We start from the raw sequence: 17468 nt of genomic DNA, 5'->3' as shown, positions 1-17468 counted from the left end.
TGAAAATAAAGCTCCACGGTTTTCTTAATTACCCTGAAATAACACACTAGTGTATTTTTTGTCTTTCCTAACAGGCCAGAAACTACATTAATTCCTTGCCACATATGCCAAAGAGGAACTTTGCTGATGTATTTATTGGTGCAAACCCATTAGGTAATGCTCCAGTCATACATGTCGTATTAGATATGTCTACCATATTTTTATCTCAACATCTCAGATGTTTTGGAATATGATTCAGATTTACACTGTTTTGGCTTTGTGGGCCAAACTGAAAGACCATGCGTGTTTATGGTTTTTCTTACTGTGTTGCTGCTCAGCTGTAGACCTGCTGGAGAAGATGCTGGTTCTGGACACAGATAAGCGGATCACGGCCTCGGAGGCCCTAGCCCACCCATACTTTGCCCAGTACCACGACCCAGACGACGAGCCAGAGGCTGATCCATATGACCAGAGCTTTGAGAGCCGAGAGCTGGACATCGAGGAGTGGAAAAGTAAGCCATTCTCTGCTGGACCAAATAAGATACCTCAATAATGTAGGAACTGAATCAGTAGTAAATTAGTAATTGATTTTATTTTTGTTTATTAGAAATGTACAGGCACATATCTTCACATTGAATTAAAGGCATATATGTTTTAATTACATAGCAATTGCAAACATGTTAAAGTCAAATATCAGTGTGATCATCAATTAGTCTTTACAATTTTTATACACAGTCTTATGCAATATGCCATATGCTGTATGCCTTATTAAAGTTTGTTCTCTATACACGGGCGCACAAACTTGTGCATATGACTGTACACAGAATAAGCAGTGTACATATTCTCCAGATCTCCTTTCTGTGTGGTGGGCGTATCTTTTAACAAGCACCCAAACAGAGTGAAGTCATATTTACTATTTAACAATCTGGTATATACAAGCTTCCAATGAGCACCAGAACACAGCAGAAGTTACAGTCTGAGACTTTTGGCAATAAAAATAACAACAACAAGAGTTACAGTCCGTTAGACAGATATAACAACAACAAGAGCTACCATACCGTATTGCACTGTGTGCTGGAAGAGGCCTAACATCAGTTGTGCTTCTGTCCCTAGGGCTGACCTATGAGGAGGTGCTTAGCTTCGAGCCACCCGTGTTTGATGGAGATGAGATGGAGTCGTGAGGAGCCGCCACTCCTGCTTCCCGTCGTGGAGCGACGGCAGGGCTCATTGACTCTCCGACCACCTCCGCTAAACAGGACAACACACGCAACGTGACGTTAAAGGATCCGTTTGACCAAAAATGCTAGTTGCTAATCATGAATGAAGGTTAATAGCCATTAGTTAGCATGGTCCAAAGTGGGCAGCTTTCATTGATTTTTAGCCAATCTAGCTTTTTATTTTTTTGGTCAAACTGTTCCTTTAAAGTGCCTGTGCCACCATTCAGTACTGGCTTCCTGATTCGCCCGAAGTTCAGAGACTTCTATCTCTCCTCACACACGAGCTGTGCTATTTGTGGACGGAGGAAAAAGAAAACACACACACAGCTCCACTATGATGTTAAGATGGACGCAGAGAATGTAGAGTTTTACTGAGTCATTTTTTCCTCTTTTTTGTTTTTTTAATTGGTCGACGAGATGGCCAGAAGTCTATATGAAATAATAATTAAATTCGAGAAAAATATATACATATATATTTAAATCTGGGGGAGAAAAAGGCAATCATATCTTAAGTCTACGAGTATAACATCTTTTGGCCTGTAGTTTCATTGCTTGTTGCTTCCCAAAGGACATTTATTAAAATCTACCTTCAAACTTACCACTGCTTTTAGCCTGTACAGAAATAACGACCATAAGAAATTCTTAAATGACAGACATATCTGTGTTTTTAGTGATGTAAATAAAATAATACACATGTAAATAATATTGTGCAGCAGCGTTTAATTGAAGCAGTGAACGTCGCTGCTCTGAATGTGGATGCCTGAACTGCGGATCTAATCAATCAGAGAGAATGTAAAATGTATGTAATGTAATTTGAAAAGCTTATGTCCACATATTTTTCAACTCTACACTGCCCTTGTGTCTCCTATAATATAACACATCAGTAAAGTTTTTTCTATTGCCACACTTCCGTTCTTCCAGATTTTGGAATTTACTTGGAAATAATTATTCCCTTAGTGATAGATAGAGGCAAAAGGATTGCTGATATGATAGAGCGTATGCTTGAATTTGTATTAAAAACATCCGTGTGATGAGATGCCTACCGAATATTGTTCTACATGGCCTGAAGTGTGTTCTCCTGTGTTTTGATTCTGATTCCACTTTAGATGAGTATTTGACCACCTGCTTCGTAGCCTGGCAACCCCTCATTTTTCCTTTATGTTTTTGTTTTCTTGTGCTGTATTTTAAGTTATTATTTATAGAAGTCGTGAAAAAATTCTGAATTTAAATTAAGAACATTGCTCAACCAGATTGATGTACAAGTCTTCGCAGTTGTGTAGATACTCCATAAATTTTTCTACATTTTTGCATAATTAAATTATGAATATGTAAACAAAATCAGTCAGAGTGGTATGAGGTGAAATGCTTTGTTCTAGAAAACTTACAGAGTCAGAATTGTTCACAGTGGTGGTGATAGGAACCAGACGTCTGCCTCTAAATGCTACCTCACAGAAAGCTAATACATGAAAAAGTTAGGAATACACTGCCTGAGATAATGTTTTACAATAGTTTTGATATTTTTTAGGTTTTGGCCTAAAACTGATTTTTTAAAAGGAGAGGATGGAGGAATGTGCGTAGTTTTATAAAGCAAAAAGAAAACTTATTTTTTTCAGATTCACCACTATTTTACCATCATGACTATTTATATAAAAACTCAGAAGACATGAGTAGGTTCACTGGTGTTCTGAATAGTAAATAAAATGGCTATATTTGTGATTAAGGCATCCTGGTTTCTGTCACCACCACTGTAAAGAATCTGAGTCAGTATTTTTTTTAGAATTCCTTTTTTTTACATCAGTTACTCTGAACGATCAAATTATGCAGACATTTTGAAAAATTAGTGGAATTGCTTTAAAGGAATACAGAAGTCCTTTTCTCCAGGCTAATCTACTGCATCTGTAGAATATGGTCAGTTACCACAGTGTGTGTTAACTCAAAACATACTTTAATAGAGGCCAAAGGCTATTTGTCTCAGTACCTTCTATTGCAAGAGTGACACCATGTGCTTTCTCTTTTCTTACTAAGTACAGGGTGAAACGTCTGCATTATTGACCATAGCAACCGACTGTATTCTACAGAGATTAGGCTGAAAAAGCAGGAGTATTCCTTTAAAGCAGCTCACTGCAGTATAATATGAGCCGTGATAATCCTTCACCCAGATGTTTATGAACGCTTTTCCCCAGATATTGTGCACAACCTGATGCTCCTTGTTTGCTGGTGTATAGAACAGGTGTTGGTGCTGCTGGAGAAAGCCTGTTCGTCTCTATCTGAGCCAATAACCCAGTGTGATCCCTTAATAGCACCCCAAACTAGAAGAACCACACCAATATTTCTCTCTCTTATTTTATTTTATTTTTTTGGAAACAGTAAGCCGTGCCAGCATCTAACTTATTGTAATAGTTATACTGTTTAAGATTTGTTTTTAAAGTGTGTTTTCCAATCGTATATATTATCACTTAATTTTATTCAGCAATACTTTTTTCTCCTGTTTTGAGCATGACTTTTTAGGCGTGAGGGAGTGTATGCCTGTTTGTATGTTTACAGCTTTCTGCAAAAAAACACAAAACTGGTCAAGTCAGCAGCAGGATTTCCATGTTATGGCCACAGATTTCGCCATGGGTGATTCTTTTTGTTTTATTTAATTTTATTATTATTATTATTATGATTTTATTATTATTATTTTTTTTTGCATGTGATCCATTTATAATACGAAAGGCAAGACACTGAAGTCCTTTTGTGCATGTAACAGGTTGGGCTCATTCATCAGTCAAAGCAGGTGACAACCTGTAAATAACCACTGGTAGTAAAATAAAGTTAATTATTTTTCAACACCATGTGCATCCTGTTATTACTTCATTGTTCCTTTGTATAGTTAATTATCATAACTTTTTTGCTGCATGTACTTAAAATCTTATTTCAAAATCCATTCATCACACCTTGACAATAGGTAAACGTTGTCAAATGTTTTAGAACATACCATATATGAACACATGCTCACAGCACATTTGATAATGTTTCTGTGATGTCATGAGAACTCATTTATATATATCCACCTATTCAGCCTGCAGCAGTTTAGCTCCGCCCATTCATACTGGGGGGGCAGTCGTGGGCTGGAGGTTAAGGAACCAGCCTTGCAACCTTGCCAAAGGTCATCGGTTCAATCCCCTGAGCCAACAGTACATGACTGAGGTGCCTTTGAGCAAGGCACCCAACACCCAACTGCTCCCCGGGCGCTGTGGATAGGGCTGCCCACTGCTCTGGGCTTGTGTGCTCACTGCCCCCCAGTGTGTGTCTTCACTAGTGTGTATGTGGTGTTTCACTGCACGGACGGGTTAGATTGCAGAGGTGAAATTTCCCTGTTGTGGGACTAATAAGGGTCACTTAATAATAAATTATAAGGAGTATTTCAGCCTGACCACTTTTTGAATGAGGGGCGGCCAATCAGAACAGAGTTCATTTATGTAGTCTTAAAGGCACAGTAACAAAAACATGTTTAATTCCAATGAATAAAAAGAATGTAAAAATGAACAATGACCATTTTTGGTTCATAAAACCACACAAATAGAAACTTAAGAGTAATGTATGACATACCTCCCTTAAGGCGAGATCAAATCCTTTCTCTTAATAGCTACTTTGGCATGATTAAAGCAACACTGACCCCTAATGGTCATATTTCTGGTTTAATAATCAGCCACATCATAATTGAAGTCTTGGAAATGTCCAAAACGATCCAAACACCCCTTGTATATGGTGAATTCAGTTCTTTTTAAGGTGCACCTATTGCTGACACGAGTTCAACTGCGCATGCGCAGCTTGTATAGTCTTTATAGAAGACTACAAGCATTGCTAATGAATGGGACATTCTGGAGCAGTCATGCCCAATGCCAAGCATTTGCTAGAGGGGTATAAATCCCCTCAGCACTGGCCTGTGGAGCAGTGGAACTGCGTTCATTTGTGTGATGAAGCTCTATTCAGTACTTTTGGGATGAGTTGGAGTGATCCAGAACTAATCATTCAATAGTAGTACCTGACCTCACTAATGCTCTTGTGGCTAAATGCAATCAGATCCTCACAACAATGTTTCAACATTCAGTGTAAAGGCCTTCCAGAAGAGTACAGGCTGTTACTGCAGCAAAGGGGGTCAAACTCCCTATTAATACACTTGATTTCAGAAGAAACGCACGCGTCTACAAACTTACATTGTATATATTGCATTACTAGTAAGCACCATTTTATAATCTAAAATACTACCCAGCTCTCAACACAGCTCTTAATTGTCGTGTTTGGGAAGATACAGAAAGTTAGACTGTTGTGACTCTTTTGTTCCACCACTAGATGGCGCTATTAGACTGATAATAAGGATGATTTCTCATGTAGTGACTAAGATAACGCAGAAAGTGTAAAAAATGAAAGAGGCCTTAATAATTAATAATAATTAAATGACAATGACTGTAATTTAGGCTAATAATGTACTACCACTATAGCATTATGAAGTCTTAGATTTTAAAGATCATATTATTTGTAGTTATCATGCAGTATCTGATTTGGCTGATCAAGGCTTCGTTACTGTTAACCTGCAAGCTTGTGATCCAGCTTTTACGAGAGCGATGAGTGTGGGTCCACCTTCGACACTTGCAGTTTAGGAGTTGAATCAGGTGTGCAGGGGAATGTAATAACTGCATGGAATGGCTGGAGGCAACGTGACCAGTGTAGCTCACAAGATATCAGCTACTTTATTAAGAAGGAAAAAAGGGGTTCTTGCTAGGTTTCACTGCATTAAAGGGCTCGTATCCCACCATTTTCATTAAAGCTATGTTTCCCCCCATGAGGTCCACTTTTAACATGAATGTGGTTTCATTTATCAAAACCAGTCATAATTTATTTTACTTGACCACTTTTCTCCTTATCCCCTTAAATTAAATAAGCCGTTTTGTTGCTGTGACTAAAAACTATGTAAGTAAGCTCTGTTCTGATTGGTTGCCGTATTTTGCGCCTCACTGAAAAGCAGTCCGGGCTGAAACACTACTTGTAACTTCAGCGTGAATGGGCGGGGCTAAACTGCTGTAAGGTAAACAGGTGGATGTATGTAAAACCATCAGATTTTAATCCTAGTTGTTCTAATGGTCCTATTCAGCAGATTATATACTTTATGAAACTTTTTTTTTTTAAAAGTGTGGGATTTTTTTCCCAATTTATTCCACGTTTCCATGATAGAGGCACTTTGATTTTTTTTATTTTTTTTCAATTATAGTAATATTATATGGTGTGAATATGTACAGAGGCACAAACAACATTATATACATTACAAAGTAAATAAATTTGGAAATAAATCTTGGTATATAAAATGTTGATGTTTCACAGTTTGGAGTTGAATGTGACCTAATTAATGAGAAACATGTCTTTCATAATCTGGATGTGTTTAAAGCTGTGAATAAAATTATAAATGCGTATGTATGTATGTATATAAAAGCACTGAGTTTGATTTTTATGTGCAGTGAGCCTTCACTGCTCTGTGCCCTCTGGTTCTGGATGGGCTGTGTGGGTGGGTGGGTGAGAAAATAGTTCAGCCGGTGGAAGTTTTGGATGAAGTGCGCGTGCGTGTAAAGTTGGCAGTACAACACGCCGCCGAGCCGGTAACTACAGCATGGAAAGGAAAGGTGAGCAAATAAACATAAGAGCCATTTGTCTCAGTACTAGAGCGAACATTTGGGTGAAAGTGTATCGGGTTTGTAATACAGTTGTGTGTGGAAGCGCTATTATCCGCAGCACAAAGACACCACTGTCTTTCTGTGCTGAACAATAGTCCACCACGCTGCTGCTGCTGAACTCCACACTACACAGGCACTGAGCAGCGGGAGCTAACAGGCTAACTAGCTAACGGAGCTAACTAACGTTACCGATAAAGCAGGCGGGTTATAGTTTTAAACATAAGTGTACGCAGATAAGACATACTGCCTCACTTCGTGTTTGATAAAGTCCACAGTTTGACTTTAAACTCATTGTTACGCCTGTAATAAAATCCGAAGGCGAGACTCTAATTTTATAACGCATTTAGCTAAATATTACATTGAACTTCTAACATGTTTATTCTGTTTTGCTAGCTAGCTAGATGTGTATTAGCCACCGTCATTAGGCAGTGAATACAACGTTTTCATTAAATAAAAAAATGAGTCTGTGTTTTTATATGTAATGTTGATAGCCTAGTTTGTGTATATGTAATTGTAAACATTGGTAAATATGAAAAAAATGTTTTCTTTGAGGATTATTTTGCCTTAGAACACACTTATTGTATCCCTTCACTTTGAATGGATTAAAATAAACTGATTAAAATACATTGTAGACCAAAAATTTTATCACAAAGCTACTGTAAAGCAATGTCTTAGAAATCTGGCAGTAACTTATATTCATAACCATTTCATACAGCGTTAATAACTTTCTGTGAGGGACATTTTAGAGGCATTAAACCCCTCAGACGTTTGGTTCATGTCACCACCACTGTGAACAGTTCGGAGTCTGCAAGCTTCTCTAGAATGGAGCATTTCTTACCAGACCACTCTGAATGACTTTGTTGACATGTTAACCATTTATGTATGCAAAAAGTTTGGAGTTCCCCTTTATCTTGTTTGCCTCCTTCAGCTTAAAGCGGAGCTCCACTGGTTTTTCAGAATTTCTCCTTTCTAGATAAACATTCCTGCTTGTACTTGTATTTTACAGTGGTGGTGATAGGAACCCGGGGTTGTGATGGCTATTACAACAACATAAGTGTTTTATTTACTATCCACACTTACCAGTGAACCTACATGTGTCTTAGTAGTTTTTATATGTCACGTTGGTGGTGATAAAACAGGGGTAAATCTGAAAAATGTTGTTTTCTTTGGGCACTTTTTTTGCCCCCTGACAATGTGTCAGGTAGCGTATTCATATCCATTTCATGTAATGGCTTTCTTGTGAGGGATTATTAAACACTTTGGCCGTCTGGTTCCTATCACCACCACTGTGAACAATTCTGACCAAGTAACTTTGTCTACAATGGAGCATTATACAGCAAACCACTCTAGATGACTTTGTTTAAATTTTAAAGATTAAATTAGGCAGAACTTTTCACTGGAAAGTTTTTAGCTTGAATTAAATTTGCTTCTAAGTTTTGAGCGAGATCAGTGTTATTAGAGTTCAAAGTTAACCACATCGCTTGTTTATCAATAAGGTTCTGTGAGAATATAATTTACTGTTGTTTGGTTAAGAAAAAACGAACTTTGGAATGTGTAATTTTCAGATTATCTTTATATTACTTCATAACTTTTGAGGTTTATTGTTTTAGAAAAAGAAGAACAGCAGCTTTCAAGCTAATGATTGATTTCAGATTTATTAAGAACTGTCATTGCAGTTAGTTGAGTTACTCAATACATGAGTATTAAAATGGAAAAGACAATTTTTTACTTGTACTTGAACCATTATCTCTCTGAAGCATAACGTACAATGCCTTTACTTGATGATGGGTTTAGGTTATTCTGTGGACCCCTGTATGTGGCTTTAAGTTCAATTAGTTTAGTTTTCCATATTACTATAATGAATGCTAATTAACCTGACAGTTGTGTCTTGCTAGTGAAATTGGCCTTAGAGTCAAGTTAACTCACGAAAACTAATACTGAGAGAATGAATGATTTTTTCAGAATGTTTCTAATTGTCACTTTTCTGTTTTTATGTCATGGCAGTGCTTGCACTCCAGGCGAGGAAGAAAAGGACCAAGCCGAAAAAGCCTGGCAAAAAGTAGGTTCTGTTTAAATTGCACATAAAGCAGGTTTCTTGAACTGCACAGGTGTTGGGGTTCTATTTGAGGTGTAGCTGGTCATAACTACCACACAAAGCAGTGCCGTAGTGAGGTACACTTCAGTGTTTCTCTCTAGATTTCTTTTCAGGCTGATTGGTAGACCCAGAAAAAAAAAAAAGTTTTGTGAGTATATGGTACCATCAAAGACTAATATTTCAGTAAAAATGTTTCTTTATAGACCAAGAAATTCTGTGATTGAAGACTTCTGTTATACTTAAAGACAGGATGCTGCTTCTCTGGCACAAGCCACCATGTCTCCACCACACCAAAATATCATTTCATTTGGAAATGGAGTTTGAATTTTAATTTGGCAGAAAAATGCACATACCAGTTTAAAAACAGAATGCTAAGAAGAAAAATTAGCTTACCAGTTACGTCCTAATGTCTGCGTCTCATCCAAGCAGAGCAGCACATGACTTTGAGGCTGCCTGGCATATTTAATGGTAAGGGAAACACTGCACTAAGTGATAGTATCAGTACATTTGTTGTATGCTAGTGTCAGTTTTTATTACATTTATTCATTTTGTGGGAAAGGCCATGTCATTTTGAATGTGAATGTCAAAAGGCACCTTTAACAATTTACTGCCATTTCACAAAGTGCATGTTTCCGTAGCCCAGATTGTGTTGCAATACAAGCACACATGTAGGCTGGAAGTTATTTTATAAACCTACTTTTTATGTGGGGATAGGCACAAAGCTACTACTTGCTCTTGCCACCTTAGCTAAATGAAACACCAACTGTATGTCCAAAAGACAGCTGCTCATCTAACATTTCTTCTGAAATCAAGGGGGAGTTTGTCCCCATTTGCTGCAGTAACAGCCTCTACTTTTCTGGGAAGACTTTAGACCAGATGTTTGAACATTGCTGTAGGAATTTGATTACATTCACCCATGTTGGATGGTTAGTTTTGGATTACAAATGCCACTCCAACTCATCCCAAGTATTGTGTGGAGCTCTGTCACTCCATAGAATGCAGTTCCACTGTGCCACAGCTTGCAATTGGCCATGTGGACCTTAGGCCAGGGATGTCCAATCTTATCCAGTGTGACTGTATATACTTATTTCCCCCACTGTTCATGCTGTGTGTGCACAATTGAAGACCTTAAAAAGGCTGAATTCACTAATTGGAAGAAGTGTCTTGATAATTTTGGGCATACAGTGCACCTGTTGTGCTGTGTGGATTTGGAGAGTGTGTAGCAGTACTGCATGGCCCTACAGAGTGCCCACCAAAGCCCTGCCAGTTATCTATGGAACTGTCAGCTCGATTAGCCGCTCAGTACCTCGTCTTCACTGTGCCACACACACGCTCATACACATACTCGTGCACACACACGCTCCACTAATCTTCTCTCGCGTAGCAGGATTACCAACTCAATTCCCATCACAGAGTGCACTTCACAGTTTTTCTTTTGCCCCATTTCTTTCCAGAAAACGAATTCAGTAAAAGGGCATGCAAGGGTTGATGTTTTGTCTGTTATTTGATTTAAAAGAAACAATGTTAATGTTCACACAGGTTCTTGTTTTTATTATCAATAAGTGCATGTTATGTAAGTGTGCTCAGACTTGGCAGGTTTGGTTTGATTAAAACAAACACTGGTGCTATTGCTTTGTTAGAGCAAGTGAGAATGCTGCCATCTGAACTTTAGTGTGCACCAAGTAAGCGGGCCGAGACCCCCTGAGCAGGTTGGTCTGGGTTCTCTTCAAAACGAACAAATATAAAATGGATAGTTCTAAGTTTTAGTTTTAAAATGAGACTGAGGCATGTTTAAAGTCACTCGAAATACACATTTGACTGCGCTCATAAATTATTTCATGTCTTAAGGGGCCAAGGTTTCTCTGTTTTGTTAAAGCAGTAAGCCACTCAAGGCTGCTTTAACAATGATTTCACTCTTCTTTGCGTTGTGTAAAACTACTGTAGCACAGAAAGTCTCATGGCTTATTGCTCTAATATTTTAAAACAAAAAAAACAAGACATAAATAAAGCCAACGAGCCCACATGGAACAGAGAACAGAGAGTTCAGAAAATTCAGTAGAGATTATTACAGTTATTATTGTACGTCATAAAATCTGCCCAATCAGATGTGATCTTACTCATATAATGTTTTTTCCATCTTTTGGTTTGATACTAAATATGTTAGTGTAAACAATAATGCTACAAGTTGTCAGTTGTATCAGTTTCTCTAAAAATGCTTATGCAGTGTTTGAATATCATGCAGAGTTTTAAGTAGAGGTATATTCGGAGTCACAGTCGGGCAGCCCAGAATAATGGCAGAAATTGGGATGCAGGGCTTGGCTGATGATCAGTGAAGTTGAGTGCTGCTCACACACCTCTGGGAGCATCTGTGTGTGTTTGATTGTTCCTCTTGTTTCCCTTTTGGAGGATGGACGGCTGAGCCTGCGGCCCTGAGGAGGGCTGTTATGTAAGGCTGCTGTATGGCAGACGCTGAGGCTAGCATACTTCTCTCTTTCTCTCTTTGGTGCTTTGCAGACCATGTCTGACGCAAGTTCACTTTCCTAAATTTCAGTTCTTTTTGAGCTTGCTGAGGACAAGTGCAACACTGTGCAATAGACTGCTTCACTGAAGACAGAATGTGCTGCACATCTACTTAAAGACTGTTCTGACGTTCTAATTATGTCTATACCTGAATTCATATTTGGATAGTACTGTATCACAACAATGTTGGAAAATAGTCAAATACCCCCTAAACTAATATCAGTTCAGTAAAAGCATGAAGGCAAAGCCTAATCTTTAAATCCAGACATATTTCTGGGTAGTAGTGAGTGGTATGGGCAAACATTTATATCATGGTGTAATTAAGATTACAGATGGTTTCAGTATATGTCACAGTATAGTGTATTTATTTATTTTTTTCCAAATAAAGCCCTTTTGGATGCTTAAGTAAACCTTTTTGTAGATTATCAGTGCTGTATTGTTCTGGGTTTCCCTTCACTTTAAATAAGAACCATATTTAAAGGTGCCATAGAATGCATTTTTTTCTGCATTTTAAATTGTTCTAATGTCTACATAGAAGTAATGTGACTTTGGTCAGAGAGAAAAATCAATAGATGCAGTTTTACATGCACATTTACAACCCTGTGATTTGGCCCTAGAATGAAACAAGCTGTTTTCCCAGTTATGGGGGGGCTCATGAATAATTTGATAAGCTCTGTTCTGATTTGCTGGTTTAGGGCGAGGCACCGCGATGACTCACACAGAAGCAAGATGTTGAAATAGACACATGCAGGAAAATAAAAGTAATCTCTGTAAAAAGCTAGGTTGTCGCCATAGTATTTAGTTAGCTATGCTAGTTACTCGGAGCTTCCTAGTAGCTATCGTTACCTGTACTAGCTACTTGCTTTCACTGTCGGCAAGAACACAATGTAAATTAACGTTGTTAGCTCGCTATGAAACTTTCAATTTAAGATGATCTGGCTTCAACCATCAAAAAGTGGATAAAATCACATGGCATGGCTGCCACTTACAGGTTTCTGTTGGGGTTGTAATGCTAATAACCGATGGAACCGCCCCTCCATCTTTTCACTGTGCAGTGCTGAGCGAAGCCTGCTCGATATTGTCCAAGATTTGAGAAACTGCCCTGAGTGAAATGTGCAGAGCAAACTAATAACTTCGAATTAAAATGGTCTGGGATCTTGTTAAATATGTGGGAGCTGAAGTTGGCTTGTTGGCTTGTTTTGTGAATTTTCCCTTCCATCTTAAATGGTGCTGCAGTTACGTTCTGTTGCCTGTACAAGCTGTAGCATTTAAGGTGGAACGGAACATTCGGTAACGAAGCTGGCGAATAGGAAGTCAACTTCAGCCTTGTTTAAAGATGAATATCAACCATGCCTGTTGACAGTTCAGTTCCTTAGGAAGGGTATGAAAAGTGCTGACATCCCCTTCACAGCCTGGAACAGTATATCATCTACACACAGCCTCCATTTTCATTCCTGTTGCTTTGTTGTCGTTGTTTGCTGGGCTAGAATTTGGGCTTGTGTATGTAAGTTTTGGGGACATAAATATTATTGAGTCAAGACTTTTACATAACAGTGTAGAATTTTGGAATTGGGCTGTTTTACCATGCTCTTTTGCAAATGTGGGATTTTCATTTGAAGGAGGAGGCAACCGTGTTTGAGGTTCAAGGTATGTCAGTTCCAATTACTTAACTTTTCTTATTTAATTATGCCAGTGTAAACACACTAAACACACTCCTTTAACAACTGAAGTAAATCTGAAGTATTTGTATTTATCCGAATAGAGCTTAAATCATCTGACCAGTAATATGATTTTAATTGGGTCTGAAAATTAGAAAGAAAATTACATCTAATGGAAAAAATGTCAGCGTTTAGTCAGAGAATTGAAATATTTAGACGTGTAATGTTTTTTCACAAAAAAATTACTGATCATTAAAATCTCTAGGAAGGAACACCTAACCACACTGAAGTTATACAGAGTAATTTAAAGACTGGTAAAAAGGCTATAAAGAAGTTACAAGTACTGTTCTGAATGTGGCACAACACCGTGCAGCCAGTCAGAGCAGAGCTCATTTAAAGGCTCAAAAGCACAGTTAAAAACAACCTGTTTAACTGTAGGGGGTGAAGAGAGGTTAGAAAATTTAAAAATTAATAATGACTGCTTTCAGCACATACAGCCACACAAATGTTAAGTGTGTTAAGTGGGCTTCAAGGAAAAAAATAAAATACAACATAAACATAGGATATGCTGAGTATCCGTAAATATCGCACCGTTATTTTCATTGGTAACACAGCCACAAAATTTAGGTGAGATATGCTAGTCTGATTAATAATACTACGGTAAAGCCACAGTTTTACTATGTTCAAAATGTGACATTCTAGACTTGTTTTTTGGTTGATCGACCTCCAGGATAGGCATGAATTGAAAGATTTCATTGCGAAACCCGTTATAGACCATTTTCAAAAAAATTTTTTGTATATAGAGCTTATGGTTCTAGAACCCTAGAAGAACCATCTTTTTAAAGTATGTACTGTTAAGTGACTTGTATGTCTCTTGTTGAAATTATAACAATCTTTGGTTTTAGGAAGGTCAGATGTTATAGAAATGAAGCATTTTGTTATTTTTATTATTATTGTTGCTCTTATGTCGAAGTTATACAAATGTTTGTGTCGGCATCTGCAGATATTCAAATTGAAAATATCGCATATCGGCATTGGCCCACAATTCCCATATTGGTGCATCCCTAGTAATGGCCGTATGCTGACTTTTACAAGCTAGTGTTTAGATAAAGGTATCTAGTTCAAACACTATCAAAACCCCAGGATTGGCAATATGAAGTTTTCATTTTCCACTTATTAATAAATATTTCTACAACGCAGGCATTTTTGTTATGTTTTCGGAAGTGCGTCTCACTGCCTCATGTGGTGGATGATGTCTTTTTAAAACATCTCTTCGACAGCGGCGTAAATAGAATGCAACAAAACAAGAAACAAAGAACTGGAATTGGATCAGGCTTAAAATAGCAGATACCTGGTCCATTAAAATATGCCTTGATTGGCCCTGATAGTGATCTTCTTGATCACTGCTGTTATTGCGTTGTTGGACTTGGTATCTCTAGATTTCTTTTTTATCAGGAGAGAAAAGTTTGATTAGTGTATTTCTAGTAAGTATGCCACTCTGCTGGGCAGAGGAGGTTTTTCTCTCCCACCCATCGCCTCCCTCTGCTTCCCCAGACCTCCGCTGCCTGAGCGGTCTCCTCCTCCTCCTCCTCCTCCTCCCCTCCCCAAGCCTTCATCCCCTCGTTTTCTGCATCAGTAGTGCTCAGTAGTGCCGAAGCGGCCAGTGAGCGGGCAGGCAGCCTCGCACACACACAGAGGAAGAGAGAAACAGTAGAGATAAAGGAGGGGTTGAACCTCAACACCGGCCTTAAGTCTGGCTCTGGCTGCCCCATCCTGTCCTTCTCTTCCATCGCCCACCATGTGGCTCCTGGACTGGATTGTCTCGCTCAACACAGCTGTGGTGAAGCTGGCCAGTGGCCTTAGGTGCAAGTGAGTGGCTCATTTTGTGTGTGCGAGTATGTTTGTGTGGTACGCTGTGATGAAGCTGATGATTGTGGTGCTGCAGCGATGGAATGGTGCCGCTGACTTATTGATGGGCCGATTTATTTTTTAATTAGGTGCCAGACGCTGGCTGCCAAGGTGCTGGCTCAGTATATTCAACCTCAGGTTCTGGGGTGCAGGAATGTGTATGCACGGTGTATGTGTGGGACTTTCATTGATTGTCTCAGCAACTTGAATTTGCTGACTCGTCGTTAGCTGCATGTCCTGCATAAGTAGTACTTGGGACACTTTTTTAATGAGTTTTACATGCAAATGTTCTGTTCTTCCAGTGCCGTATCGGAATCATCAGTAGTTCTTTGCATTGTTTGACTGCGCTTGCCAGCTCTGCTTTGTTTTTGCCTCTCAGAGAGAGAGGGCTTGTGTTATATAAGTGCCTTCCTCCTCAGCTGCAGTGCTGAGCTATGGATGACTGCAGATAGCTCAGTGCTGGCTCTAACACAACAAACGAGGCCATAGGGAGTTGCTTCTGAAGTGCACACTCTGCAGTTGCTGCGCTGCCCCATTTCGGAATAAGTTGGGTGAAGCTACTAGCAATGGTGTTAGAACTTGTACACACGCATCTGAATATTTTTGGAAATGTTTCTTTCTCCCCTTTGTTCTCAGAAATGTCACCGTCCCCAAAAGCATTTCTGAAAGTCTCTCAGTCCAAACAAAGGTGTAAAATGCCCACATGAGCATGCCAGCGCATATTATCGGATATTACCTCCATAAAACTGGATGTTGAGAACATGTACTTGTGTACTGTGCAAATATTGAGCACAAACTTGTAGAGGGTGTGGCACCATGTGGCAAATGCAACCAACGTCTGTGTCTAAAAGTATTAAGATAATAAAGAATCTCAAAAACAAGGAGAGCTCATTCACTGTTAAAAAAAAATTGTCTTTCTGAGTACAAATGCTGTCACTAAGGTTGGACCTACAAGGGGATGTCTTCAGCACCTTTAGTCAGACACAATCAATAGTGCTAAGCTACTGATAAGCCTGGATGTCCCTGGTCTAAATGGACCAAATACAGAATGAACAGTCATCTCTTCATACCTCCTTTATATCTACATTCGACATATTTCTGACACCCAGTCAGTTGTAACTTTTTGGCCATATGACTTTGGCCATATGACTTTGGCCATATGATTTTGCCCATATGATATTTTGTTTAAATCTACACTAGAATGCAACAGTGTGTCATTTTCTGCTTGGGTCTGGCCCAAAGGAGCTGAACCACAATTATTAACACATCTTTAGTGATGAGAAAATTCATCTGTCGATTAGCAAGAATTATTCCAGAACTGGAGCTTGAAATTGTTTTGGAACAACTTAATTTCATTTTAATGTACCTTGAAACTATTATAGGAACAGTGTCAGGCTGTTTTAAAATTAAAATGATTGAATATCTGAACACTTTTAAATGTTTCAGATGTAGTGATCGAGATTCTGTTCAAGATCAGCATGAAAAGTCTACTTGCTTTGCAGGTAGTTGGAGTTCTCTTGTTTGTTGGTGATGCCACCGTCACACGCTTGCGTGGCATTTGATGTTGCGGGTTTACATAAGTGATCCTTTAGGGCATCACACCTTATCTCCGGGATTAGGTTCAAGTCCCAGCTGTGTGCACTGTGCTGCATTTGGCTGGCAGCCTCTGTGTGGTCACATGGCCTGGTCGTGTACTCGCTGTTCTCTTCCATGATGTGAAGAGTCATAGGCAGCAAAAAGAAGTTATAATTTACTGATACTGACTGTATGGAAAACTGTCATGTTTAAAAATATGTGAACTGATTAATATCTTGGAGCTGATTGATGAAGATTATGTTAATATATTGTCTAATGACAGAACTTTCACACCTACCTTGTTTGGTGTGGACCAGTGAAACTATTTCTTTAGTTTGGTTCATTTTACACAGCTGTTAGTGCTGCACCTGTACTCGTATACACACTAAACAAACTCTGCTCTTTCAAAAATTGTGGATCTTGAGCCACTTCCAAATGAACTCTGGTTCAGTTTGCTGCCGGTGAGAAGGCTTTTTAACAAGGACGTTTAGTAGAAGAACATGCAGTGCACATCAGCACTATGCTGTCAGCACCCAGTGTTGTATATGTAATAGTATTAATGTATGCCAATATATAATGATTATTATACTGCCATGAGGGAAAGGATGCTCACGTCACTTGCAGTGTAAGTTTTACACACACTTGCACACTCGCAGGCAGACGGTGAGTTCCTCTCATGTCCACGGATCAGCAAAAACTGATGAGATCACCACGCCCTGTGATAACCTCTCTCTCTCTTCCTCTTTCTCCCTCTTATGCTGTTTTCAGTGGCACAGATTGCATAACGACGCAGACACTATATTTACTA

General features: G+C 38.9%; 2 protein-coding genes across 3 annotated transcripts in view; both read left to right on the top strand.

Moving 5' to 3' along the window:
- The window catches only part of mapk14b (mitogen-activated protein kinase 14b), a 40754-nt gene extending 36727 nt beyond the window's left edge, over window positions 1-4027 (top strand). For both annotated transcript variants that reach the window (XM_036559780.1, XM_036559779.1), the window contains exons 10-12: window positions 75-153; window positions 318-491; window positions 1093-4027. In XM_036559780.1, coding sequence (XP_036415673.1) covers window positions 75-153; window positions 318-491; window positions 1093-1160 — 321 coding nt within the window. In that variant the 3' untranslated portion in view covers window positions 1161-4027. The remainder of the gene's footprint in view (window positions 1-74; window positions 154-317; window positions 492-1092) is intronic.
- Window positions 4028-6752: 2725 nt separating this feature from the next.
- Window positions 6753-17468, top strand: part of srpk1b (SRSF protein kinase 1b) — a 51042-nt gene continuing 40326 nt past the window's right edge. The window contains exons 1-2 of the mRNA XM_036559487.1: window positions 6753-6853; window positions 8909-8963. Coding sequence (XP_036415380.1) covers window positions 6841-6853; window positions 8909-8963 — 68 coding nt within the window. The 5' untranslated portion in view covers window positions 6753-6840. The remainder of the gene's footprint in view (window positions 6854-8908; window positions 8964-17468) is intronic.

Source organism: Colossoma macropomum, unplaced genomic scaffold, assembly GCF_904425465.1.
Source record: "Colossoma macropomum unplaced genomic scaffold, Colossoma_macropomum, whole genome shotgun sequence".
Taxonomy (NCBI): Eukaryota; Metazoa; Chordata; class Actinopteri; order Characiformes; family Serrasalmidae; genus Colossoma; species Colossoma macropomum.
The sequence above is the reverse complement of the archived record's forward strand: the minus strand, read 5'-3'. Positions and strand labels throughout refer to the sequence as shown.